At 44.2% G+C, this 27,897-nt stretch overlaps 1 protein-coding gene across 1 annotated transcript in view; it reads left to right on the top strand.

The window, feature by feature from the left end:
* hpse2 (heparanase 2) overlaps positions 1–27,897 on the top strand; it is a gene marked incomplete at both ends in the record, with an annotated part of 232,999 nt that overhangs the window by 192,236 nt on the left and 12,866 nt on the right. The window contains one exon of the mRNA XM_084321875.1: positions 5,537–5,683. Coding sequence (XP_084178001.1) covers positions 5,537–5,683 — 147 coding nt within the window. The remainder of the gene's footprint in view (positions 1–5,536; positions 5,684–27,897) is intronic.

Raw genomic sequence — 27,897 nt, forward strand, 5'->3', positions numbered from 1 at the left:
AGCCCTAGCTGGGCCGCAGCGGAGGCGAGCAGAAGGGTCTTCTCTGACCCGTCATCGAGGACGGCGTAAGTGTCCAGGACTTTATTCTGGTAGCTTAGTGTCACACGCACTACTTTTAGGAGCACTCGGGCTCCACTGCTGCTGGCGGGATCGATGTACATGACGCTCGCTTTGCTGCTGGATGGTGCGGGTGAAGGGCGCCGTCTGTTACTGTCGTGAAGTATGTCCAGATGGGCTCCATCGCACTTGGTGCACCTTTTCTTTAAGCGGCATTCGGCTGCCATGTGTGAGCGCGCACAGCGAAAACAGCGCTTGTTGGACTTTATCCATTGACTTGCTTCCTCCGCGTTCAGCTTGGGGAAGGAGTCACATTGCGCTAGCCAGTGTTCTTTCTCACAGTAGGGGCACACTATCTTCCACTTCTCCGTTCTGGAGGGGGTACTGTGGCTCCTGCTGCTCGGTACTGACTCCGATTGGTGCATCACAGTCACCGATCTTCTTCCATCATTTAGTCGTCTGGTTCCTTCTCTGGAGCCAGGGGTGCTCCGTCCGAATGTATCTAGCCGTAGGCTGCTGACTTCTCTCGCCAGGAAGTCTGCTAGATCGAGGAGGTTCGGTTCGGGGCCATTCGGGTCTCGGTGGTCTCTCTGCCGCCTAAAACGCTCCTGTCGAGCGGGCGGCAGCTTCTCCAAGATCCTTTCCACATTTGAGTTGGCGTAAAGTTCATGCCTCCCCTTCTCTCTCTGCGCTCCCAACATCCCTACCACGGACTGCACTCTGATGGACAGGTCGTCCAGTGCTCGATTGTCTATTGCTGGGGGTAAGCGGTCGATGTGTCGGATCTCCTGGATCACGTAATCCCATATGCGCCCATACCTCTGGTCCAATGCTACCAGCGCTGCTGTGTATGGGGTGGTGGAAGTCGCGTAGGCGAGCGCTATATTATGTGCGCGGGGTACCTTTAAGTGCTTCAGTAGGATGGCGTATTTATGGCGTTCATCCAATACATCCACCAACATGGTCTCCAGACACATGCGGAGTTCTGTATACTGGGCCCGGTTCTCTTGGGTGAAGTCGGGTACCATAGGCGTGCCAATGTATGACGCTGACTGTGGATACATCGGCGAGCGTTGGGGGAGAGGCCTCCTAGGCGAGTCTCCTCCCGCTCCTTGGTATGGGCTGGTACCGGCAGTGTACCATGGCCCGCTTGTCCAGGTGCTGTTCCTCGGTGCGGGTCGTGCGTCGTGCTCACCCGTGTATAGAGTCGGGGGTCTGTAGCGCAGCTCCGCGGGAGTATAGCCTGGGCTGTACCGGACCTCCTGGTCCGGTAGAGTACTGTGCTGTCGTCGGGCGTGGTTCTCCTCCTCTTCCTCTTCGTCTTCAGTTAGGTCATCCAGTGCTTGTAGTCTCTGGTTTAGCCTCTCCACAGGATATGCTGCTCCTTCCCGGTTGCTAGGTCTCGCTTGGACCGGTGGGGGGAGGTGGTCTGTGGGGGGTATAGACCTCGTCTGTTGGTCAAGTTCAGGGTTGTTTACTCGGCTAGGGGATGCCGCCCTGGAGGTGTGTCTAGACGAGTTCCTGGAGCCTCTGGCGGAGGGAGAGGGTGTTGTCCGTCTGATCAGCTGTTCTATTAGTTGCGCTTGCTGTCTGTCGCGCTCTGCGTCCCGTAGAGCACCAGCAGCTGCTCGCTGGCTGTCTGCTCGGTCTCGGGCCACATTCTCTTCCCTCTGAATGCGTCTTATTTCTAGACGTATATGCTCTTCTTCGCTCCGCTGCTGGATCTGCAGTCGGTCGCGTTCAGCAGCGGCGTTCAGGCTGATGAGGAAGGCCTGCTGTAGGGTCCTCTCTGCCTCGCTGGGAGAAGGCGGTTGTATAGGGGAGCCTTCCCTCGGGGTACTCCTTGCGGAGCCTTGGAGCTCTATCTCCACGGTGCTCTCCCCGTCTTCTTCCGTGCCGAGTTCTCTCTCGGTAGCGTTGTATTCCTCCCGGGACTCATCGGGGACTACTTCTTCAGTACTGGCGGGGTGTGAAGTCATGTCTGGTTCCCACTGGTCCCCACCGTGAACTTGGTCAGTTACATTAGAGCCCGTAGGGGCCTCTATGGTCGGGGTAGTCTGGGCGTTGGGGTTAGACATACTTTTACTTTCTAGTTTTACCGCGTTTACTGTTAGTAGAAGACTAGGTTGTTGACTGACAGCGTAAGCCTCTAAGTACTGAGGGAGCCGTCGTTCGCGCTGCGGGCGTTGGTTAGGAGGATCGTTTCGTGGAGTGTTCATCATAGGCCATTTCAATATTAATAACACTATATTAATATTACACTAATTACCCTCCGGCTCGAAGGACCAATTTTAACTGAGGGGTACAATTCCCTGACTGTATTACTAGATATGATACTTACTACCACTACCTTTGTACTTAATATTCGGCCACCCAGTACTCGGCATAAATATATTATGATGAACACTGTCACATAGATGAAACGGATCCAACACAAATGTACGAATTAGAAATAGGTCTTTATTTCTACACAGCGATGGTGTGTAGAGCAAGCACTTAATCAAATCAATCACATTTATGAATGGGAATTAGTATGCACTTTTATGGCAAGAGTATTCGTCGGTATATCAATAGAGAATGTCCAATCTCTGAAGGCGCAGGTGGTACATATACGACCTGGAATAGTTAAGGAATAACAGCAATGATACTTTAATGATTATAGGCTGGATACACTAGGGGGGGTTAATCCGGTCGCTTGTAAGCCGACAGGAGTAGGAAGGGGGGGGGGGTAGAATCCGGCTGCCTCATCCGGCCAAGGGTATCCCAGGTGAACCCACTGTAGTGCCGTTCAATGCGCCGGCGATCCTTGGACCACAGATGAAAGCAGGTGGACTCTCTGTGAGCCGGCTCTCTCCGGTCCACGGGGGAGAGACGTGAAGCGACCTCGTCTTGCAGAGCGTCTCCTCACCTTGCGTCCTCTCCAGGGGGGGGGTTTCCAACACACGGCAGTGTCGGGGGTCTTTATCCATGGAATAATCAACGTATACAAAGCATAATCCGTGCCTGGGAAGGCGGGCTGTCGTCGGTAGAATAATCCGGTATACAGGTCCACTCGCTCGTCGGCTCTGGGGCTCCTCGGGTGCAGCTTCACGTGGGGTCAACCACCCTGGATAAGCAGCCAGTTCTCTGCCCGAAACGATGGGGTACTGACTACGGTAGTATTCTCACCGCACGAAGCACTATATATTAACAGACTATTATTAGCTTAATAGACTACGTCCAACTCGACGATATAGTGCCAAATATGACTATTCAAATATTAATATACACGATGTCTCAATACCGATGGTAGGCGAACTTGGCCTTACTCCCACACGTGGCGTCGCGGGGAGGCTTTACGTCTGTGACTCTATTGGAGGGTAAGAAACTGGACTGAAAAAGGAAGTCCTACTTTAGTAGCGCAGTATATATACGCACTATGAACAAATAGTCCCATTAGTGGTGCGGTAGCCAGATTCCTACGCGGAACTAGGACTTGTTCGTACATGTTGAGCGGTACGTTTGAACTGGGTCTGGGAGGTATGGCAGCCTGGCACCAAGGTCTCGACCAATAGTAGAATGGAGACTATTATGGGATGTTCAGTAGGCTAGAATGGATATTCAATGCATATTGTACAAGGAATATACAAGGGATATCAAGGAATATTAGAGAATATACAAATACAATTAAATATATATATATAATAAATATATATATTCGGTTTAATCTGGCCCTTCACAACAGCTTTAGTTATTTTATCCGTATCTAATTTCCCTTTAAAGCTAGGTATTGGACTGACAGCGTATGCCTCTAGATAGGGAGGTGGCTGCCGTCTGCGCTGCGGGCGATCTAGCTTAGGAGAACCGTTTGTGGAGTGTTCGTCATCGGCCATGTCAATATTAATATTATATTAATATTACGCTAATTATTATCCGGGGCTCGAAGGACCAATTGTAACTGAGGGGTACAATTCCCTGACTGTATTAATCAAGTATTGGTATCATTAAACCACTACCGTGTTATGTACATTACTGGCCATACTGTACACAAGTATATCAGATTAGAACACTTCCACAATGAAACGGTTTCCACACAAATACTCGTTTAGAATATTTATTACAGATAAGAATATTATTACATAATGTACTTTACTTAGATTGCGCTTATAAGGCAAAGAATGTGCGCAGGCAAATCAATAATGAATGTTAGGAATTCTCTATTGTACTCTGGGAGGGGGTACTACCGGTTGTAAGCCAGCAGGGGGAGGCAATGCTCTATACAAAGTCAATGGTTCCACAGGGACAATTACTCCCTGTGTCAGCGGGGAAAGGCAGCCTCTGTACTCTCAGTGTGCGCGCCGCGCAGGTGAAGCCGTGGAGTCTCTGCTCCGACAGAGACGGGCTTGAGTGATGTCCTCACGGGCATGTGTAGATCCCACAGCAGTGGGTGTAGACGGTTCTCTGCTCCAGCAGCCACAGTCAAACCAATGAAGAATAGTAATCCTGCCGGAAAGTGGCTCTGCAATCACCGGTGTAGGTATCCTCCGTGGTGCGCGGTGGTTCACAATTGAACTTGACGTTACTATCCTATTAGCACGCGGCAATAAGTGCTCTATGTAGACGCACAATTACTCACTTCACGTGGTCTTTGACTCGTAATGAAGGCTTTTACTAGTAAGGAGCGAACGATACGTTGAACAAACGTAGTAGGATAAGCACGACTCTATTTGGGGCAATACGAGCCCTACTCTGCCGCACGTTGCATGGTGAGGCGTCGCTTGGATAACTGGAACTGAACGAGACTGAACGGGACAAGGGACTAAGAGGAGTTCTACATTTCTTGCGCCATATTTATATGCACGGTGGACAAATAGTGCCGCTCTGCTTTCGGTAGCCGTATTCCTGCGCGGAGCCGGGGCTAGTAACGACATGTTCGTCGGCACCATTGAACTTGACTCAAGGGGGCCTGTCTGCTGGCGCCAGGTCCTGGTCCAATGAGAGAATGAACTATTATGGGCTGTAGTAGAATAAAGGGATATTCCGTGTATATGTACAAAGAATATACAAGGGATATCAAACGATATACAAATATTATTCAATATATATCAATCAATAAATACATAGATTCGGTTTAATCTGACCCTTTGAAACAGTTATATTATATTCAGAGTTAATTATATTGTTTACACTGTTTATTGTTTCTCATATTTTTTATATTCAGATCTAATTGTATTGCCTATATTAATGTCTTTCTACTATTACCCTGCCCATACCTGTACCTCCCCTCCCCCCTCCCCCACGCTGCTATGACGCCCGCATTTCCCCAAGGGGATCAATAAAGGAATATCCTATCTTATCTTATCTTATCTTATCTTAGATGAAAATGTTAAACGGGACAATGGAGTAAAAACACATAAATGGCATACAACAAATAGAATAGAAAAAGAACAAAGAGCTGTAATTGTCTCTAATGATGGTTGATTTCCTCTCCGTCCCCCAGTCATAACTACGTAAGGGGCTCCATAACCATCTACATCATCAACCTGCATCGCTCACGGAAGAAGATCAAGCTGGCGGGAACCTTACGCAACAAGACGGTCCACCAGTACCTCCTGCAGCCCTACGGAGCAGACGGACTTCATGCTAAGTTAGTGTCTTCGCCATCATAAACTACCTGTAGGACTGCCGTCAAAACTGCCCTGTCTGTCCGCTTCGGACCCGCTGCTCCATGGTGAGCAAGGTCTCACTTACATTTTCAAAAGCCTTGAGAAAGCTTGTCTTAAACCATCATGAATTAATGAAAACTTTATTTAACAGATTGCAGAATGGGTACAAATACAGTACGGCTCAATACACACAATTGTTAAGGGGATGCAGACCAGAGAAAGACGTTTGTCTTGTTTACATCAGGGTCCCCCATTTTCAATTCATAGTGATCATCATGAGTTATGCATGTGATATTGATTATATTTATCGCGTGCATGTCCGTGCCTTTGGAAACCTATTTCAGAACCAACCCGAGACGCACAGCGCGCTCCCCGTTTCTCCTCTCCGTTACTACACTAAGAGCAGCTTTCACGTATGCCAATTCCATGAATATGATTTATAGAATTTATCTGTTGAAAGGTTGTCATGAGTTGTCAGTTTAATGATCAGACACAGGAAACTACGTTATTGGAACTGGGGTGGTATCCACTCCTCATTCCTCTTTGTGCAAAACAGCCCATGACTTTCATATTTAGGCTAGTTGTCATTCTTATCATTCTTCTTATTAATTCATTAGATGATAGACTTTAGAAACAAAATCTTGAACATGGGCCAATAAATTCTTTTAGGAGAGAAATCATTTTAAAGATTAGTTTCCGACGCTTATAAGTAACATATTTAAACTTGTTCTGCTATAAGGCTGATTTTGTTTTCAGAACATCACACATGTTAGATTACGGTATATTATATTATATTCAACTTTATTGTCAGAACTAGGGGTGTAACGGTACACAAAAACCACGGTACGGTACGTACCTTGGTTTTGAAGTCAAGGTTCGGTACGGTTTTCGGTACAGTGGGGGAAAGATTGGCTTTACATGTTCCACTCAGGGGTGATGTAGTGTGTAGTAACTACTTGTACTTGTAGGGCTGTCAACGAATATTCTATATTGAAATTAAATATAGAAAAAATAATAATAATTATGATTGTGAAAAAAACAGCCCCTTGTGGGCGGTCGTTAGTGGTTAACATACCGTTGTATTCGTTCTGTACACTACACAGCCGTTCGGTATACGGTACGGTACACACTGAAACTTGTTCGGTTCGGTACGGACTAGTCAGAACGTATGAGCAGCCTACATATTACAGTCCACAGGCTGCTTCAATAGAACACACCTGATTTAGCAGGAGAGAGAAGGTGGGCTGCGTGCAAAGGCCTGCTGTTCTACACTCAAGGGTGCTAAATAGTTCTATGGCTCGTAATCATCTACAGGCTGCATAAAAAGAGATGAATAATTTTTTTTAAATGTTATGTAATACTGTAAATATTTTCTTCAGTTTCTGATTGTTCAATGTCCCCGGGGGGGGGGGGGGGGGGGGGGGTCAACTTCAGACAGTTCATAAAATCTAGTTAGGTTAAAAATAAAAAGACACAAATACAGATGACAGGGACAGTATGAGGAGGTAGAAATATACTGTATAAATCCATCATTAATTATATGCCAATATTAAAGCTTTGAAGGCACAACAATTGCATTTTCAATTAATATTAGGTTAGAGAATACATTTGCTGGATTTACCGTGACTTCCTTTCATTTAATTGTACGAAGAAAAGAAAAAGAAAAGAAATCACAAAAGAAAATCTATCTATCTATCCACCCCCATTTCTCTCTTTCTATGGTACAAATGAGAGCATCCACCTCTATAAACAAACATCAAGGTTGTCCTGTAACAGGGTATCTTGTTCCAGACACATTTTGACCAAACAAGCCAAAGGCTGTGGTGAAAGAGGTTACCATAACACTGTTCAGTGGTGAAAGAGGTTACCATAACACTGTTCAGGTTCCAGCTCAGCCGCGGCTCAGTAGAAAAGAGACTGCTGGAGAAAAAGCCAAAGCTCACTCGAGGCAAAAGAATATTGGAATTTTTCGAACTTTATTGAACTACGATGTTGCCAAATTGTGAAGAACGGAGGGGGGGATTGTGGGAAAGTGCAAAAGCATTTTATAAAAGGCTATAAAAGTACTGTATAGGTGCACTGTTTCAAATCAACTTTATTGGTCCCAATGCGTTATTTTCTATAAACACGGTATTGCTAGTGGTTGAGTAACAGCCTGGCATTGATCTGTATGGTTCACAAAGAATTGCGATAGTGAATAACATTTAAGTACTATTTTACTTTGAAGGAAAAGGTTTTGCACATAAAACATGTAATGAGCTTATGAAGTGTGTGTGTGTTTGAAAGTTGGATCCTAGCAGCCAACCTGTAAGAGGAATTAATCATATAGACAGCATCGGTGGACCACTCACCTCTTTACTGCTGTAGAGTAGTTTCTATATGTTTCAAGTTTCTTTATATATATATATAAAGGTCTTCCATAGGAACGCTCACTGGAGGCCATACATTTCATTTACATTTACATTTACATTCACATTTACATTTACATTTACATTTACATTTACATTTAGTCATTGAGCTAACGCTTTTATCCAAAGCAACTTACAAGTTCTGTACGACAAGTCAGCAGGAAGGGTACAACTCTTTCAGCTGAGTAACAATGATCATCAAACAGTGTTGAAACTTGGGTGCTGCAGTGTTGAGTGCATAGTAGTAGAGACATATTAGTATAGTAGGTAGTAATATAGGCAAGGAAGATTATTTAGTGGAAGAGTGCATGATAGTAGTAATGTTTTATTTTTTTTATTTCAGATATAATAATCATAATAATAATAATGATTGAAGAAGTGTGTTTTGATTGATATTGATTGAAGACGTTTTTTTTTAAGTCGACGACGAAAGATTGGTGGGGTTTTGGCTGTCCTAACTGTGGTGGGAAGTTGGTTCCAGCATTGTGGAGCGAGCTCAAACAGCACGTATACAGACAACATTAGCATATAGGTTAGCTGTAGTACAAATGACACCATGGCTACGTTCACACTGCAAGCCTTAGTGCTCGATTCGGATTTATTGCTCAGATCTGATCATTTTTGTTCACATAATTTTTTAAATGTGGCCAATATCAGATTCCATTGTGAACTGGTCATGCTCCTGAACTGACCCGAATGCGCAAATTAACAATAAAGGACGTTGTAAAATATTTTGCAAGCACCCTGTTTCAAACGTTTTATGAAAACAGAAAATTTCACTTTTTGAATTATTTTAAATAATGTAATACATGTACTATCTGTTACTGTAAATACATCAATATGGCTATAACATAATGTATAATATGTACCTTTTTCCTGTGGTTGATAAGTACTTTATTTACAGATTTTAAGCGAGATTGGGCTGAGCAGGACACACACACAGAGAGAGAGAGAGAGAGAGAGAGAGAGAGAGAGAGAGAGAGAGAGAGAGAGAGAGAGAGAGAGAGAGAGAGAGTGATTGAGATAGCGGACAGAGAGAGAGAGAGCTCACCTCCTCATAAAGGTCAGTCCAGATCATACTTATGCACTGAGCGCTGAATAGAAATGAAAGAAAACACAGGTTTTAAAAGTCACTTCCACCTTTGCGGTTCGGAATTGATGAAATTAACTCAACGTTGTCCGGGTTTATTGAAACTGAAAACTCAGCTCAGCCGTGACTAGAAACCTTGGCCGGGAGACCGGGGCCTTTCCCCCTCGATAGCCTGCTAAGAGTTCTGCGTTCCCTTCAGCGGCCTGTTCTCGTAGCTCGACACAGATGTTCCATTGACACTCATGGCCTCATGTTCCTGCCCGCAGACCTTGGATTGATGGAACTGGATGTAACATCCACCGTGGAATATGGCTGTGATAGAATGTTTGCTAACGTTGTTGTGGAAATCGGCGTCGGTTTTTGCCGTGGGATCGTGTCTTGGAGTGCATCTGGGAATGCCCGCGGAGGACGTCATACTTACAACACGAGCGGATTTCAAGCACTCCGGTCCGAATATGGGGTAACCATAGCAACGGACAAAAAAAAATACTAACCTTTGTACTGTCTTCTACTAGTATGCACTTACCTATATGCTACTATGTCTATACTAGTACCTACTATGCTAATATGTCTATACTACTACCTACTATGCTACTATGTCTATACTACTACCAGTACCTACTATGCTAATATGTCTATACTACTACCTACTGTACTATGCTACTATATCTATACTACTACAGTGTACTATGCTACTATATCTATACTACTACCTACTGTGCTATTATATCTATACTACTACCTACTATGCTACTATCAGGGCCGTAGCCAGGGTTTAGAAATTAGGGAGGTCCATTTATTTTTTTTGGCCCAGACCGGCCCACTATAATCGGTTGGACACCACCCAGCCAGGGTTTAGAAATTAGGGAGGTCCATTTGTGGCTTGACTAGACATAAGGAGAGAGAGAGATGATTACAATGAACTGGTACATTCAGGTCCAGAATTGTTGGAATTCCCTGACAAAGATGTGCAAAAAGCTGTACAATTTAAACAATACCATACTGGTAATGAGCAAATAGTTGTTTATTCAATTAATGCATGGAGCTGTTCCATTGTATACTAACTTCATTCATCCATTCATTAATTTGGTACTAACTACTCAGTCCATACAGATTTCAAGTATCCAAATATCAATGATGAATATTGCATAAGGTTTATTGATTGATTGATTGATTGATTGATTGATTGAAAAGTTTATTAACAGATTGCAGAATGGGTACAGTACAGTACAGCTCAATACATACAATTGTTAAGAGGATGCAGACCTGAGAAAGACTTTCGTCTTGTTTCCATCAGGGTCCTCCATTTTCAATTCATCATATATGTTTACACAGTTAATAGATCACCTGTTTGTTTTATATTCATGCTCAGAGAGGAGTAATAGTTAGATCTATTACAGTACTGAGCTGTACTGTACTGTACCCATTCTGCAATCTGTTAATACACTTTTCAATCAATCAATCAATCTTTGTATGTGTGATTTATATGGCAATTAAATCAATGGTGTGCTTGTTTGTTACAGCCGGCCACTAGGGGGCAGCGTCTCATTAGTAGTGCTGATCAGCTTAGATGTGACGTCACACAGTAACGTGGGCTTATTTTAGCCAACGCGATGCTGACCAAATAACGTTATCATTCATATTATTATCGACATCACCATGGCAGAGATGGCACACACAAACTACCTCAGGTTCCTCCTCCAACCAGGCCCGGACTGGCCATCGGGAGCACCGGGAGTTTTCCCGGTGGCCTGGCCTGCACAGATTTAAAAAAAATAAAAATAAAAAATTATAATTATAATTTATTTTTTTTATAATTTTATTTTTTTTGCCAGGCCATTGTTTCTAGTTGTGGCGGCGGCGCGGCGCGATAGTTAGATAACCTAGGTGGGTGGGGAACAACCAGGATTTCACTGTCTGCGACAGAGTTGGAGAACTATCTGACTCTCTCCCTCGGATCACACACACACAATGGAGCCGTGCTGCCGCTTGTGATTGGTGGAGGCAGGACCAGGCGATACAACTGATTGACAGTGGAGGCGGCGAATGGAATGGCAGATGGCACTCTGCAGAATACTGTAACAGCCAGGCAGTGAGCCAGGTAGTTTTGTAATCATGAAAGGTCTGTTATTTAATGTTTGTGTAAGGGCTATTTTAACTGTTGATGGGTAGTGCATCAGTAAAGTGAATATGGTATTGTGCTCTTGCTCTGTTTGAATAGGTGGAGAGAGTGGTTAACTGTATTATAATAGTAAATAGACAAATATGTTGTGCTCTTGCTTTTTTCTTTTTGAAGGTGGAGAGAGTAGCATTGCTTTATTTGAGGTTCATAACAGTACATTGTACTAAGCAATTGTTGGCTCATTAGTTTGTGATTCACATGCACTAAAATTCACCAGAATGCAGGAAATTAAGTCTTTGTAACAAAAGAAATCCTGGTGGGGGACCCCAGACCCCCCGCTTAAAAAGTGGCCTGACTGGGGCTATATTTCGCGCTATATCTCCCGGTATGAATTATTTCCCCAGTCCGGCCCTGCCTCCAACTCACTGTCCCTCCTCGGCCCTTCTGCCTGGCTGGCTACCTGAGGCTGTGTTGAACTTGTTGCTGCAGTGCACTAGTATTATTGTGGATGACGACGTTGAAGCAGCAAACATGTCTGTGATTTTATTATATTTTTCAGCATCCACCTCTAGTTTTCTGATTTTTTCCGCCGGAAATTTCTCCGCACCCCCTTTACGTTTGTTCTGTTTCTCCATTTTTTCCTGTTTCCGCATCTGTTCTTCTCACACGAGAAACAGGTGAGAGAGGGGGGGGGCTTATTAAGAGATGTGATTGAGCCGCAGCATAATGGGCCGCTGTTCCCAGCCTAGTGGGGGAGGGGCTTAGTAAGAGATGTGATTATTGGGCCGGCCCAGTCAGTACCAAATGGGCTGGTCGTTGACCAAACAGCCCACGCGCAAATAGTTACCGAGGTCCGGACCTCGGTGACCTCATAGCTGGCTACGGCCATGGCTACTATGCCTATACAGTACCACTATGCATTCCAGACTGTAGAACTCAAGTTCAACACTGTTTGACGAACAATCTTACTGGGCCTTTGCTGCCAGAGTTGTACCCTTCCTGCTGACTACTGTTGATTTTTTTCTGTGGTAAACGTTTTCTATACTAAACGTAAAACAAACTATATAGACAAAATAAAACTATACATATTTGATGATATGATAATAATACAAAATAATAAAATAATAAAATGTCATGACTCAAAAACGTTGTTATTTTCCTATGACTAATTTCAACCATTATTTAAAATCGTAAGATTCTGAGGTGTCCCTCATTTACAGAAACGACGATTGTACAAATGTAAACATGTACATAAAAGAAAGCAATATTGACAGAAAATTAAAAACAAAAGAGTAATAATAAAAAAGAAAATGTTTTAAAAGAATAAAACTACTGGTAAATAGAACGCTTGGAGCCACTTGACGGCACAGCGAGACTCCCATTACTGACCGGCAGAGACTCCGTTTGGCTAAACATTCCAGTGCCTAAACATTTCATCCGTCTCTGGCCCTTTTCACACATTACCGTCTGCAGTCCTGCAGTCTCACTGTGGATAAGACCGCAGTTTATTTAATGTGGGTAATATAAGGCTGTTAATTACATAATAAAATACTCTGGTATCTGTTATGCCTGGACTCTCTGCTAAGCTCCTGGCCTACTATTCCTACTCACACTTAAGCCTCAAAGCCTGAAATAACAGCCTAATGACAGGGGAGTGTGTACGTGTGTGTGTGTGTGTGTGTGTGTGTGTGTGTGTGTGTGTGTGTGTGTGTGTGTGTGTGTGTGTGTGTGTGTGTGTGTGTGTGTGTGTGTGTGTGTGTGTGTGTGTGTGTGTGTGTGTGTGTGTTTCAAGTTTCTTTATTAGTTGTCATATAGAAATACAGAATACTTTTATATGAAATGCTTCTTTCCATTTAGCTCCTGAGAGTGTGCTATATAAAAGGATAAGTATAAAAGTATAATATAAGTATATAATAGAAAGTCAAGTATGTAAACAAGTGTAAACAAAACAAAATAATTGTCAATATACATATATACAATATACAGTGCAGAGTAGAGAAAGGTAACTGAGTTCCCATATACAGTACAATGCAGGAATGTGATGAGGTACAACTTAGCTTAGCTTGTGGTGCCACCTTGTGGTGGTGAGGTGCAATGAGGTATTGACTTGAGTTGTGCAAATCTCAACAAAAAAATATACAAATATACCAGTATACCAATAAATATAAAGTGTGTTAAAGTGGGTAAAGTGGGTGCTACAGTGAGTTGTTTATTGAAGTGAGTGTACGTGTGGATGTGTGTGCTGTGAGTGTATTTGATGGTTTGTTAGATAGTGTTATTTTCATTGATTGTCATTGAGCATCCTGATGGCCTGGGGATAGAAGCTCCTTCTGAGTCTCTCTGTGCTTGTCATGAGACTCCGGTATCGCTTGCCTGACCGCAGCAGTAAAGAGGCAGTTGTTTGGGTGGCTAGAGTCTTTTATTATTCTCTTAGCCTTATTTTTGCAACGCTTGTTGTAAATGTCTTTGAGAGGGGGAAGCCCACCTCCAATTGTGCATTCGGCTGAGCGAGCCACTCTCTGTAGTCTGCTGCGGTCTTGTGCGGTGCTATTCTCAAACCAGGAGGTGATATTGCCTGTCAGGATGCTCTCTATTGTGCATGAGTAGAAGTTCTTAGGGATCTTCTGGCTCACGTTGAACCTCCTTAGGCGCCTAAGGAAGTAGAGGCGTTGTCGTGCTTTCTTCACTACACTGTCAATGTGTGTGGTCCATGTCAAGTCCTCGGATATGTGGACTCTGAGGTACTTAAAACTGTTCACTCTCTCGACCGGTGCCCCGTCGATGCTGAGGGGGCTGTAGACCCTGACCCCCAACCTCCTAAAGTCCACAATCATCTCTTTTGTTTTGCTGATGTTCAGGGAGAGGCTGTTCTCCTGGCACCATCCCGCCAGAACATCTACCTCTTTCAGGTAGGCCCTCTCGTTGTTTGCAGAGTTCAGGCCCACCACTACTGTGTCATCAGCAAATTTGATGATTGTGTTGTTGTTCCGCTGTGCCACTGTGCCACGCTCTGTGTGTGTGTGTGTGTGTGTGTGCGCGCGTGTGTGTGTGTGTGTGCGTGCGTGTGCGCGCGCAGGCACGTGCACACATAGAGCCCAAAGGGTGCTCAAGCACCTGCCCTTTTGTGCCTCATAAGAAAGTGCCCTTTTTATGCCAATTATTTTTACCATATATTTTTTTCCCCTCCATATAGAGAGAGTGATCTGCAATCTGCTTGGGTTGGGGGTGCAATTCCTAACAGGCTCAACCATATGGATAAAAGTACCCATATTATGTGCATTACACAAACTAAAAACAGATATTACATTACACAAACTAAAAACAGATATTACATTACATTACACAAACTAAAAACAGATATTACATTACATTACACAAACTAAAAACAGATATTACATTACATTACACAAACTAAAAACTGATTTTACATTACATTACACAAACTAAAAACAGATATTACATTACATTACACAAACTAAAAACAGATATTACATTACATTACACAAACTAAAAACAGATATTGTCTGAATTACTACACCACTTTTGGCTGATAGTAATTTATTCATTTCTTAGGATTTATTTTGGTCTAATAAATGTTTAAGGTTCTTAGATGGATCCCCCCGCTGCCTCCTCCTCCAGGGGTCACTGCAGGGCACCACAGGGAGCAGCGTACTGGCTCATGTTAGGCAGGCCCTGCATTATGCAGCAGCTTAGGCCACAGTGCTGGATCTTCATGTCCTCAGCTACAGTCCACCTGTTGCTGCTCTGGTCGTAGCGCTCCACTTTGGAGATGGTGGTGAAGGTGAAGCCATTGTAGCCTCCGGCCAGAAGAGCAGGCCATCCAGCACCCCGATGCCAAAGTCACTGCGGGGGGTGAGCATGGTGGGCAGGGCGCGCCAGGAGTCAGTCAAGGGGCTGTAGGCCTCCGCGCTATGCAGGTGGTTTTCTCTGTCAAACCCTCCCACCTGAGGACAGGACACATGAGAGGAATGTTTTAGTATGTGGTTAAGGCAGGCGGCAAGCAGACACTGTATTAATCCATTTATGGAAATGAGGGCATCACAGCAGCATTGCAAGTCAAATGATACATATCTATAACAATACCTAGTATAAAGCATTTGTCTCCATGTGCACCTACCACATAGACTTGTCCTCCGTACGCAGCGACTCCCACTCCTCTACGCCTGCTGCTCATGGGGGCGATCAGAGTCCACTGGTTGTCTCTGGGCTGTAGCACTCAGCTGTGAGCAGACACTCCTCCCCGTTGAAGCCACCACAGATGTAAACCTGTAATAAGAAAGAATATTCTAATTTAGTTTATATATTCCATTTTATTTCATTCTACTCAGGGCTCGAAATTGCGACTGAATTGGTTGCATATGCGACCGAAATTGTATCTGTGCGACCTCAAAATATAATTGGGAGCATTCGTGCGAGTGTAAATAATTGTTCTGGTGTCCCTCAGTTCCACCCACCTTGCCGTGGATGGCTGCTGCCCCTGCGACACTCCTGTGCTCCAGCATGGGTGAGATCACTGTCCACTGGTTGGTTTCAGGCTCGTAGCGCTCGGCGGTGTTCAGTTGCATGTATCTCAATCTACATCTCCCTCCCATGACGTAGATACAGCCGCCCAACGTGACCACGCTGAGTGCATGGGAGCCACCTGCAGCCAGCTGCGAGTGACGGGGTTGATCCTGCGCACACTGCTGAGACACTCTTCGGTCTCGCTGTCGAAGCCGCCGACGCAGTAGACCAGGCCGTGGAGATAAGCAGTGCCGTGGTAGGCCCGGGGACTCTCCGCCTCAATGCTCACATCCATCCATCCATCCACCGGCTCGGATATCGTAAGCCTCCATGCCATTGGCCGTGCTGCCGTGACTCCAGCCTCCGATGGCCAATAGGACCTCCTGGGGCAGGTGTGGGCGGGTCAGGGGGTTTGGGAGCCTGTCGGAGCCAGGGGGGTTCAGGACACTGAGGATGAGGGGCCTGCAGTCGTAGCTGTCCCTCACCACAGGGTTGTTCTGGACGTTGTTCAGGAAGTAGTCAGGCCTCATCAAGCCCATGCGAACCTGGGAAGAGACAAGCAGACAGCGGGTACAACTTAGACAGCGGTTGTAGACGATTTCTGTTGCTAGGGAACAGTTTGGACCCAAATGTTTGAGAACCACTGTACTAGGGAACCTAGTGTTGTTTTAATGTAATGCACAGTAATACAATTAGTTACCTTGGGCAGCAGCAAAGGGATGTGTGTTTTACGCTCCTCGCGGGAGTGGTCGATCCAACGGAGGCCTCGAACACTGTCTCCTCGTTCTTCAGGTCATCCCTCTCGATGATGTCCACCAGTTGCTGCAGGGACAGCTCCACAAACTCCTGTGAGACGTGCAGCATCTCCTCAAAGTGGCACACGATGAAGAGATGGGCCTTGCGCCTCAGGTCAGGCCAGCAGTAGATGTCCGCAAACCTCCAGATGCCGACACAGTTTTCCAGAGACAGGAAAGTCTAGGAAGTTAGAGCACGCTCCTAATATGCCAGTGACGAGAAGCTGGTCTGCAGCCACCAGAAGCTCTTCCACGTTCTCTGCTGTCACCGGCACAAAGCGTGTGTAGGCGGCGGCGTACTCTATGATGAGCTGCATCATACCCGGGGATACCCCAGGGACACTGTGGACTGGTTTCTCTGAGTCGCTCACGCGAGTGAAGAGGGTTCTGTGGGATGCAGAGTATAGAGATATCTGATGAGTAAACAGTAAGCAACATTCTAATTCTAATAATTCTGTACTAATATATTTTCACTGTAGAAGTATAGTATATTTTTACAGTAGAAGTACAGTATAGTCTCTGTTTACAGTAGAAGTACAGTATGGTATCTGTTTACAGTAGAAGTACAGTATCTGTGTGTGTAAAGTGCTTTACACAAAAAACAAAACAAAAGGATAAAAAAAATAATTACAATCACTCCATAAAGATGGAAATTATAAGACATTAAAATGATAAAAACGGTAATAAGACAACTAGATAAGATAGTAAAAATAGCTAAAAAAGACAAACAGTAAGACAATAACATAAGACAATAAAATAATTACAAATTAAATAATAAATAGTTAAAATAATAAAATAGCAAAATTAGATAGTAAACAATAAGAGAAAATTAAATAACAGTAAAATAAGACATTAAAAAAGAACAAATAAAATGATAAAAAACGACATAAAACAACGATAAAAATTATAATAAAATATTTAAGTAAAATGAATACTAATAAAGAAAAATAAGACAATAAGATAAAGATAATATTTAATTTAAAAGCAATTTTTAAAAGGTACGTTTTGAGCAGTGCCAACTAGGGGTGTAACGGTACACAGAAGCCACGGTTCGGTACATACCTCAGTATTGGGGTCACGGTTCGGTACGAGTTCGGTACAACAGAAAAAGAATATTTGTAATAATTATTATTAATATTATTATTAAATAGAATAATTGTCTATAGGCTTGCCGTGGTAGTCAGTGATACTGGTGTCATTCTGTGTTCAGGCATCCACTTGCCTACTGCCCCTTTAACAACTTATCCTTGCTAAGTTTCAGTTTCACTTCTAGAGAGAATTTAACTTCACGACAAGACTGAATACTAGAGAACAGATGACATGTTACAACAATGGGAGAGGATTATTTGGATTTAAACACAGTGGAGCTCAGATGATCTGTCCGGAAAAGTATGTTTCTTTTTTTTATTTGATTGTGCCTGTGAGTCCGGCGGGGGAGAATGTTGATGTGTTTGTTGGCGCGTGTGTGTGTGTCGGCGACGCGTGTGTGTGTCTTTCCATTGGTTTCATTTGGTTAACGTTATTGGGCGAACAAGAAAACGAAAGAAAACTGTAAAATTGTAATGACCCTGCAGCTGTTCCAATGTAAATGTGCCTTTCTCCGTGCACTTTCGCCCGCTCTGAGTCTGAAGTCGGGGACTCTGTGTTCTCGCACGGAACCTCGCGAGTGCCTGCATGTGCGACTGGTGTGTTTGCGCTTTGGGGCGTTTTCGTCGTATGGCTGCGCGTACCGCACTGTGACGGCCGTACCGTAAATTCGCGGGACGAATACACGTACCGTTACACCCCTCAGTGCAGACCTGGGCATTGTACGGCCCGCGGTCCGGATACTGATTCTGACCGGCCCGCGAAAGATTACATGATAATAAAAAAAGATTTATTTTTATTTTTTTTATGTCAACGTTCACACGCACAATATACGCTTACCTAGGATTTGACTTGATTCAACAACAAAGCAGTCGGGGCAAGCCAAACCGGTATCGATTCACAGGTACCGGTACCGTATCGGTTCAAATGTGAACGGTACCCATCCCTACTGAACACACAACTGCAGGGCAAGGGCATTTTTGCTCATCCATGTGAAAGCCTTCATGACAAAGTTGCAATTAATTTCAAGGCAACTACTAGGCAGCAACAATCTCAAACACATGAAAACCCTGAAAGAAGTCAAACCTGTTGTAATACAGTACTTTTACCTTACCACTAGATGGCACTAACAGTCAATACCACCTCTGCTTGTAAACAGATATTTAGTACTTCCTGTTCATGCTGTATGTTGTGTCTCAGTATGGTGTATGGTGCAACAAGGAATAAAGCTCTGGAAATATTTTATGGTTATGGGCCCAGAACATCGCTAAGAAGCTACACAGAGTTTTGTGTGAGATGAACAGTGTTGTGGGATTTCACAATGGATGACAAGCTGTTTATTGACCGGCTGAGCGGACCAGAGAACTGGGCAACATGGAAGTTTCAGATGGAGCACTTGCTAAAAGCTAAAGGACTATGGGGTATGCTAATTGAGACGGATACATTAGCTGCAGATGCTAATGCTCAAGCACGGGCTGAGTTTGATAAACGGAGAGAGAAGGCATTCTCTATGTTAGTGCTGAATGTAAGTACACCCCAGTTGTACCTGATAACAAGCTGCCAGACTCCAAAAGAGGCGTGGACTACGCTGAAAGGCCATTTTGAGAGAGATACTTTGGCAAATAAACTGTTTCTGAAGAAAAAGTATTTTCGATGTGAAATGAAGGAAGGAGATGGTTTAACTGAACATTTAAAACGGATGAAGGAGCTGACTGACCAGCTATCAGCAATAGGAGCTGTAATTGAAGAGGAAGACCAAATTGTAACACTTTTGGGTAGTTTGCCACCATGTTATGCTACAATTGTCACTGCACTAGAAACAAAGATTGACAGTCTGACACTGCAGTTTGTTCAGCAATCATTAACAAATGAAGAGCAAAAGCAAGTGAATGCTAATGTTAACTCAAGTAGTGCTACATCAGATGGTGCATCAGCCATGTCTTCACGATTTCGAGGAAATGTGCAGAATAACTCCAGTGGTGGTCAGTCAATGGGAGTAGAAAGAGCAAGCACGGAGGTGCTACAAGTGTGGAAAAGAAGGACATATTAAGTGTGACTGTCCAAGCTTGAAATACAAAACGAAGAAGAAAACCCACAAGGCCAAAAACATGATGTATTACGATGATGAAGATTCATCTGAAAGTGCCTTTGTCACCAGAGAGGCAACCCCGACTGACAGACCACAACATGCTGAGTGGTTAATTGATTCTGGAGCATCAAAGCACATGACATGTGATAAAAAAGTTCTTCAAGGATACCAGCAATTCTCAAAAGCACAGTCTGTGAGACTCGGTGACGGCAGGGTGGTTGAAGCCCTAGGAATTGGACATGTCAACATGAAAATGACTTTTAAATCAAGTGATGTAAAAAATGTCACAATGTATGACGTGCTGTATGTTCCAAAGCTATCTGGGAATCTATTCTCAGTGGGAGCTGCTACCAAGAAAGGAAATACAGTGCAGTTCAGGAAGTCTCGCTGCTACATACGTGGAAAAGATAGAACTCTTCATGGAATGGGAACACAAAGAGCTGACAGGCTCTATCAGCTGGATGTTGAAGGAAGTTCATCTGTCTGTCATAGTGCATCAGTAGCAGCCAGAATGTGGCACCAGCGCCTTGGACACACCACCAAGCTGAAGGAACTAAAGTATCTGGTGAATGGAGTGGACTTCTCTGCAGAGAAAGAGGTTCCCTTCTGTGAAGGATGTGTGGAAGGCAAGCTGGCTAAAAAGCCATACAAGTCGATTGGAGAAATCCGTTCCAAACGCAAGATGCAGCTGATTCACAGTGATGTCTGTGGTCCCATGCAGTCTGAATCTGTAAGTGGAGCAAAATATTTTGTGACTTTCATTGATGATTACTCTAGATGCTGCAAGGTATACTTTCTGAAACAGAAGAATGAGGTGTTACACAAATTCAAGGAATTTGAGAAAACATTCTCAAATGAGTGTGGGCAGAGTGTCATGAGGCTGAGAACGGACAATGGTGGCGAGTACACATCAAAGGAGTTTCAAGAATATTTGAAAGCTCAAGGCATCCACCATGAAATGACTGTACCTCACTCACCACAGCAAAATGGTGTTGCAGAAAGAAAAAATAGGACATTAGTTGAAGCAGCTAGAAGCATGCTGTCACATGCTAAGGTCGCTTTCACATATAGTTTTGGTGGACTCGGTGCGGTTCTGGGGGTGAAGTTGCAACATTGTTGCATTCTTCATTTGGTTCGCCTGCTTTCACACAGATATCTGTCAGTCGGACCGAGACCTTCTGAACAATGTCACGCGGTCGAAAAGGGCGCTTGTCTATTGGACAGTGGAAATGTGTGTGTGGCTGCGATCCCGTGTGTGCGCGCGCGCGTGTGTGTGTGTCTGTGTGTGTACTGCGGAGCCTTCCAGATCAGCGGAGCCGAGTTTTGACATGTCATTGATCCATTGTTCTATTGAAGCACATTACCACCATCCTCTCGCTAAACAACTTGTAGACCACAGTGTTTTTATGAGTGCCCACAAGTAGCTGTTTTAATAATATAATAAGCCGCGCGCCTCGGTAATAATAATAAGCCGCGTTTTTTCTTCCTTCTTCCCAAGATGCACAGACATATATAGATAGATAGATAGAGAGATTAGATGCAGTGTGCTTGTTTTGCAGTGAGTGCTGCGAGCAGTGGTAATAATAATCACTTCCTATATTTGGTTCGCATTTGGTTCGATGAAGCCGAACCGAGACCTACGTTTTCAGGCGGACTAGAGTTCGCCTGCTTGGTCCGCGGACCGAGTTCGACGCGCATTCACACAGACCCGAAAAACCAGACTATCGAATTCTGGTCCGAAAGTCCGGACCAAACAGCCCCTGTGTGAAAGCGACCTAAGTTGCCGAAGATGCACTGGGCAGAGGCTGTAGCCACCGCAGCTTACATACAGAACAGGCTGCCCACATCTGTCCTGAAGCAAGAGACTCCCTATGAGAGATGGTATGGAAAGAAACCTGACATGAGTCACTTGAAGGTGTTTGGCTGTGTTGCTTATGCACATATCCCAGATTCAGAGAGAAGGAAACTGGACAAAAAGGCTGTGAAGCTTCGTTTTGTGGGATATGCAAACAATGCCAAGGGTTATCGCCTGTATGATGAAGAGAAAAGGAGAATTCTAATCCGTCGAGATGTCATCTTTGATTAATCAAACTTCAACTGTAAACAGGAAGTAAAGAGCGAGATGACTATTAAAACAGGTGAGAGTGAAACACGTGAAGTGAAGAACGAAATAACCATTAAAACAGAGGAGTGTGAAACACAAGATGATGAGGTCGATAGCACTGTCAGAACAAGCGGCAGAATCAGAAATGCTCCAAGGAGATATGGATATGATGACTTTGCTGATACAGTGACTGTTGATCATCATGCCAATATGTGTCGTGTGACAGAGCCAATCACACTGAAAGAAGCAATGGTGAGTCCTAATGCAAAGGAATGGCAGGAGGCGGCTGATTTGGAATATGAGTCGCTGCTGGAAAATGAGACATGGGACTTAGTGGATTTACCAAGAGAAAGAAAGACAGTAGGATCAAGATAGGTGTTCAAAGTCAAGCATCACAGTGATGGACGAGTGGAGAGATACAAATGCAGACTCGTTGCCAAGGGCTACTCACAGTTGTATGGTGCTGACTATGATGAAACGTTTTCACCTGTGGTACGATTCAGCTCTATTCGTACACTACTGTCCTTTGCTATTCAAAACAATCTACAGGTGCACCAGATGGACGTCGTAACTGCATTCCTTAATGGACACCTGGAAGAGGAAATCTACATGGAGCAACCAGAGGGTTACATCAAACCAGGGGAGGAACACCTGGTATGCAAACTGAAAAAATCGATCTATGGACTGAAGCAGTCTCCTCGCTGCTGGAGCAAGGCTTTCACACAGTTCATGATGGAAATTGGATTCAAACAGAGCACATCAGACCCCTGTGTGTTTGTGAGATCAAGACAACAGCTTGAAATACTCGCAGTTTATGTTGATGATCTCATTCTGATAACAGAGTCGACTGAGAGCATGAACGAGCTGAAAATGGCTCTCAAGGAGCGCTACAAGATGAAAGACATGGGTGAGCTCTCCTATATCCTGGGCGTCTCAGTGATCCGAAATAAGAACAGTGTATGTCTACAGTGATCCTGGAAGACAACCAAGGAGCCATCGCTATCGCGAAGAATCCCGTGAACCACTCCAGGACAAAACACATAGACATTCGCTACCACTACATCCGTGAATGTGTGCAGAATGGGCAAATAGAACTGCAATATTGTCCAACAAATGACATGAAAGCAGACATCTTTACCAAGCCACTGACTAAACAGAAGTTTGAGTACCTTAGGGGAGAGATTGCACTTTTTCCTATTTAAATAGAGTGGTTATTTGTGCTTGACAGGTGAACGCCGAACGCTGCCTGGTCAAAGCAAGTCTGAAAAAATTTGAAAAAGAGTTCCAGTAAAAGCATTGTAAAAAGTTTTTTTTCTTGAAGAAAAAGTATTTTTTGTTGTTGTTTAAAGATATTTTTTCTTGACGTTTCTTTTTTTATGAAGGAGAGCATGGCTCTGTAATATTATTTAAAGGCACTTAATGCCATTGTAAAATTAAGTGGGAGTGTTGTAATATTATTTAAAGGGACTTGAATGCCATTGTAAAATTAAGTGGGAGTGTTGTAATACAGTACTTTTACCTTACCACTAGATGGCACTAACAGTCAATACCACCTCTGCTTGTAAACAGATATTTAGTACTTCCTGTTCATGCTGTATGTTGTGTCTCAGTATAGACCACTACACTTCCGCGTTACATTGAAATCGGGGAGGAGATTGCGGGGGGAGCATATGAATGAATGTGGACGAGAGCCGTGATGTAAGTGGTTGCCGATACGGCTGTGGGGGTGCTAGAGACATGATTGAATAGACGTTTATGCGCCTCGCTCTCCTGAACACGGCGTGACCCATAACTAATCGATCAGAACTAAATCGGCAGAGAAAAAGCCCATTTTAAAGCACCTATTCCGCATGGACATGCGCAGAGTGCCCATGGAGTCTGGACGACGCGAGATGACGCTCGAATGAATGTGGACTGTTCCATCAGAGGGGGGAGCTTCGGTGGCCAGTGTCCTTTCAGCCTAACAGGATAATGAAAAAATTATCCCACTAAATGGCCAGACGCGTCTTATGGCGACATCTACAATTACCTCATTGAGTCTCTTAAATATGTTTATATTTAAGTGCAGCGGTCTGTAGCCACTTACATGACCATCGAAGCTCCCCCCTCTGATGGAACAGTCCACATTCATTCGAGCGTCATCTCGCGTCGTCCAGACTCCATGGGCACTCTGCGCATGTCCATGCGGAATAGGTGCTTTAAAATGGGCTTTTTCTCTGCCAATTTAGTTCTGATCGATTAGTTATGGGTCACGCCGTGTTCAGGAGAGCGAGGCGCATAAACGTCTATTCGATCATGTCTCTAGCACCCCCACAGCCGTATCGGCAACCACTTACATCACGGCTCTCGTCCACATTCATTCATTTGACCCCCCCGCAATCTCCTCCCTGATTTCAGAATCCCGGAAGTGTTGCGGTGGTCTATGGTGTATGGTGCAACAAGGAATAAAGCTCTGGAAATATACAACAAAACCATCAGCTGATCACCGGCACAGGTACTCATCCATGTTGGGAGCACTGCATGATGCATTTTCAAGGCGTTTTCAAGATTTCAAAAAGGTTGAGGATGAAATGCAGCTGGTTTCCTCTCCCTTTACCTGCAGTGTTGTTCAGATAGTTGTTCAGCTTGAACTCATTGACCTGCAGTCTGATTCACTACTGAAAGAGCACTTTAAGTCAGCATCACTGCTAGAGTTCTACTCTGCTCTCAAGGAGGATAACTTTCCAAACATGAGGAGACATGCTCAGAAGATGTTGGTTCTCTTTGGATCCACCTACATATGTGAACAGACATTCTCAGTCATGACGTTTACCAAGTCCAGGTACAGATCCTCTGTCACTGATGAACATCTGGCAGCTGTGCTGTGCATCTCCACATCAGACATGCAACCTGACTTTGATGGACTTGTTAAAGCTCAACAGAGACTGGATTTCTCACACTGAATGAAAAAAAAAAGAACTGAAGAACACTAAAATGTGGAAATATAACAAGTGAAATGGGACACTTGATCTTTTTTTTCAAAGTTCTGAAAACATTAAATGTTTAATATAGGCATGTAAAGTAAAAAAGGCTACAAAACTGGGACACTTTTCTTTACACAGTTCAGTGACATGTCTTGTTTATTTTTGCTATAAGATGATGTGATGTCTTTAGAAAGCTAAGAAAATCCTTGTTTCAATTGTATATGAAACTCAAAATGCCCTTTGTTATTAATGTTTCACATTTTGTTTATCATTTTGGAAATAAATTCTATTTGAATAAATGATATTTTTGAAAGCTAACCTCACCATTTAATTGCCAAATAATAACATACACTCTTACCAGGGGTCAAAACAATGCCATTTACTGCTTTTTATATAGAAATAAAATGTATATTATGCATAATTGAGTTTGGAATTTTGGCCCGGCCCTCCAACATATTTTCAGTTGCTCATTTGGCCCCCTGGGAAAAATAATTGCCCACCTCTGCCTTAGTGCCAACCGAGTCTGCTGTCCTAATGACCTGTCGGATATAATACAGAATATACAGCACTTCTTGGGGTCTGTAGAGTAAGCACTTATTCCCTCCCCCTGAACATTTACGGAGATGTATGGGCCTTTTAAGTCAGTGATAAGTGTCTTTCAAGGATAAGTGAGCTCCTGCACTGATTATTATAGTTCAATATTCAATATTTTATCACCAATGTGTGTGTGTGTGTGTGTGTGTGTGTGTGTGTGTGTGTGTGTGTGTGTGTGTGTGTGTGTGTGTGTGTGTGTAGGTGTGTGTGTGTGTGTGTGTGTGTGTGTGCGTGCACGCGCGTGTGTGCGTGTGCGTGTGTCAGTTTCTACAGTCCGTCTGTCTGCCTGTTGTTCTATTGGTCTCTATTCTATTCGGCTGTGTGTGTGTGTGTGTGTGTGTGTGTGTGTGTGTGTGTGTGTGTGTGTGTGTGTGTGTGTGTGTGTGTGTGTGTGTGTGTGTGTGTGTGTGTGTGTGTGTGTGTGTGTGTGTGTGTGTGTGTGTGTGTGTGTGTGTGTGTGTGTGTGTGTGTGTGTGTGTGTGTGTGTGTGTGTGTGTGTGTGTGTGTGTGTGTGTGTGTGTGTGTGTGTGTGTGTGTGTGTGTGTGTGTGTGTGTGTGTGTGTGTGTGTGTGTGCGTGCGTGCGTGCGTGCGTGCGTGCGTGCGTGCGTGCGTGCGTGCGTGCGTGCGTGCGTGCGTGCGTGCGTGCGTGCGTGCGTGCGTGCGTGCGTGTGTGTTTGTGCGTGCGTGCGCAGACAGGAGGATGTCATAAACACCATGCTCTCCAGAACTGACTCCTAGAGTGGTCTGGATTAGAGGTCAAATATGGCTGTCATGCATACAAACAAAGGACTCTACATTTGTAGGCATGATAGGATCGTGGATCTGATTGCAGACAGTGTCAGTTCCACACTCGGGTCACCTGCAACTGTATAAGCACACAGGCGGCTGGGTGGCGTAGCGGAGATTGCGCTCGTCACCAATGCAAGAGACTCCGTATCGAATCCCAGTCTCAGCATTGCCTTCGACTTGGCCGGTGGAAGTCGATGGGTGGGGATTGGACGTTGTGGACAGCGACTCCTACTGGTCGGTTGGGTGACGCCTGCACAGGAGAGACAGGAAGTATCGGGGGCAGCGTGAGCCTCCCACGCGTTACTCCTCGCCATTGAGAGTCCGCGCTGTCTGGTGAAAAGATGCGACAGGCTGCCTCCTCGTGTACCGGAGGGGACACGTGATTAGGGTGACCAGGTGTCCCCCTTTTGGTTGTACTGTCCCACCATTTGACCAAATGTCCCGCGTCCCTCATATTGAGAGGATGTCCCTCTTTTCGAAGCCAAAAAAAACATGCGTCTAAAAGCCCCTCCCTACAGACAGTAAACGTAGCAACCCGCCTCTTGTCCACACACATTGCTCTGATTGGTTATAGTACTTTAGCATGCTGCTTGCCTGCTTGTGACGTGACTGAGACTGAGTCGTGACGCTACCTCATATCGCAAATCTGATTGGTAAAAAAAAACACAACAACATTACAAGCGAACTAGTTCAAGATGGAAAGCAGTAAAAAGAAACGGACCTGCAGTTACAACCAAGACTGGCAAACAACACATGACTGGGTGAGGCAGATGGCAGGCAATCCGCAGCAGGCTTTCTGTGTTTTGTGTCATAGTTCGTTTTCAATTGCGCATGGAGGAGAATACAACTTGAAGCACCACAGTGGACGTGAGTCTCACTTGAAAGTGGCTCACCAAAAAGAAACATCCAGATCTATGGATACGTTTCTTTTTAAACCAAACAATGATAGTCAGACGGACAAGGTCACTGCAGCTGAGATAACAAGTGTCTATCACACAGTACAACACTCCCATTCATACAGGTCAGCCGACTGTGGTAACCTTTAACCTTTGATTTAAATCTATTCGGTGAAGACCATGGCAGTTATTCTAATATAGAAACACAATTTATTTGTATTATTATTTTTGTATTATACTACACTGTTTTCCCTAGTTCTGTGTTAACAGGGAATATCAAACACAAGACAGACTGTCAAGTGATGACGTTTGAATATTTAAAACAGATGTTAGGTGGTATTTAATTTGTATTTATTTTGATTTAACCTTTAACCTTTGATTTAAATCTATTCAGTGAAGACCATGGCAGTTATTCTAATAAAAAAAATTACATTATCTATCTGTCCCACTTTGTCCCACTTTGTCCCACCAAAATCGTACTGTTGTCCCACTTTGTCCCACCAAAATCTTACTGTTGTCCCACTTTTGGACTTTTTGCATCTGGTCACCCTACACATGATGCAAGGCTTTTATCCTCACTACAACCGACCAGTGGGGGGCATAGTCTAGCAATGTTCAAGACAGGGGAGGGGAGAATTGGCAATACGAAATTGGGATGGGAGAAAAAAATAGAAAATGAGGAGAACAAGCTGTATAAAAAAAAAAAAAAAAAAAAAGCTGTATAAGCACACCAGC

The sequence above is a fragment of the Notolepis coatsorum genome, assembly GCF_963971535.1.
Source record: "Notolepis coatsorum genome assembly, chromosome: 9".
In the NCBI taxonomy this organism is placed as follows: domain Eukaryota; kingdom Metazoa; phylum Chordata; class Actinopteri; order Aulopiformes; family Paralepididae; genus Notolepis; species Notolepis coatsorum.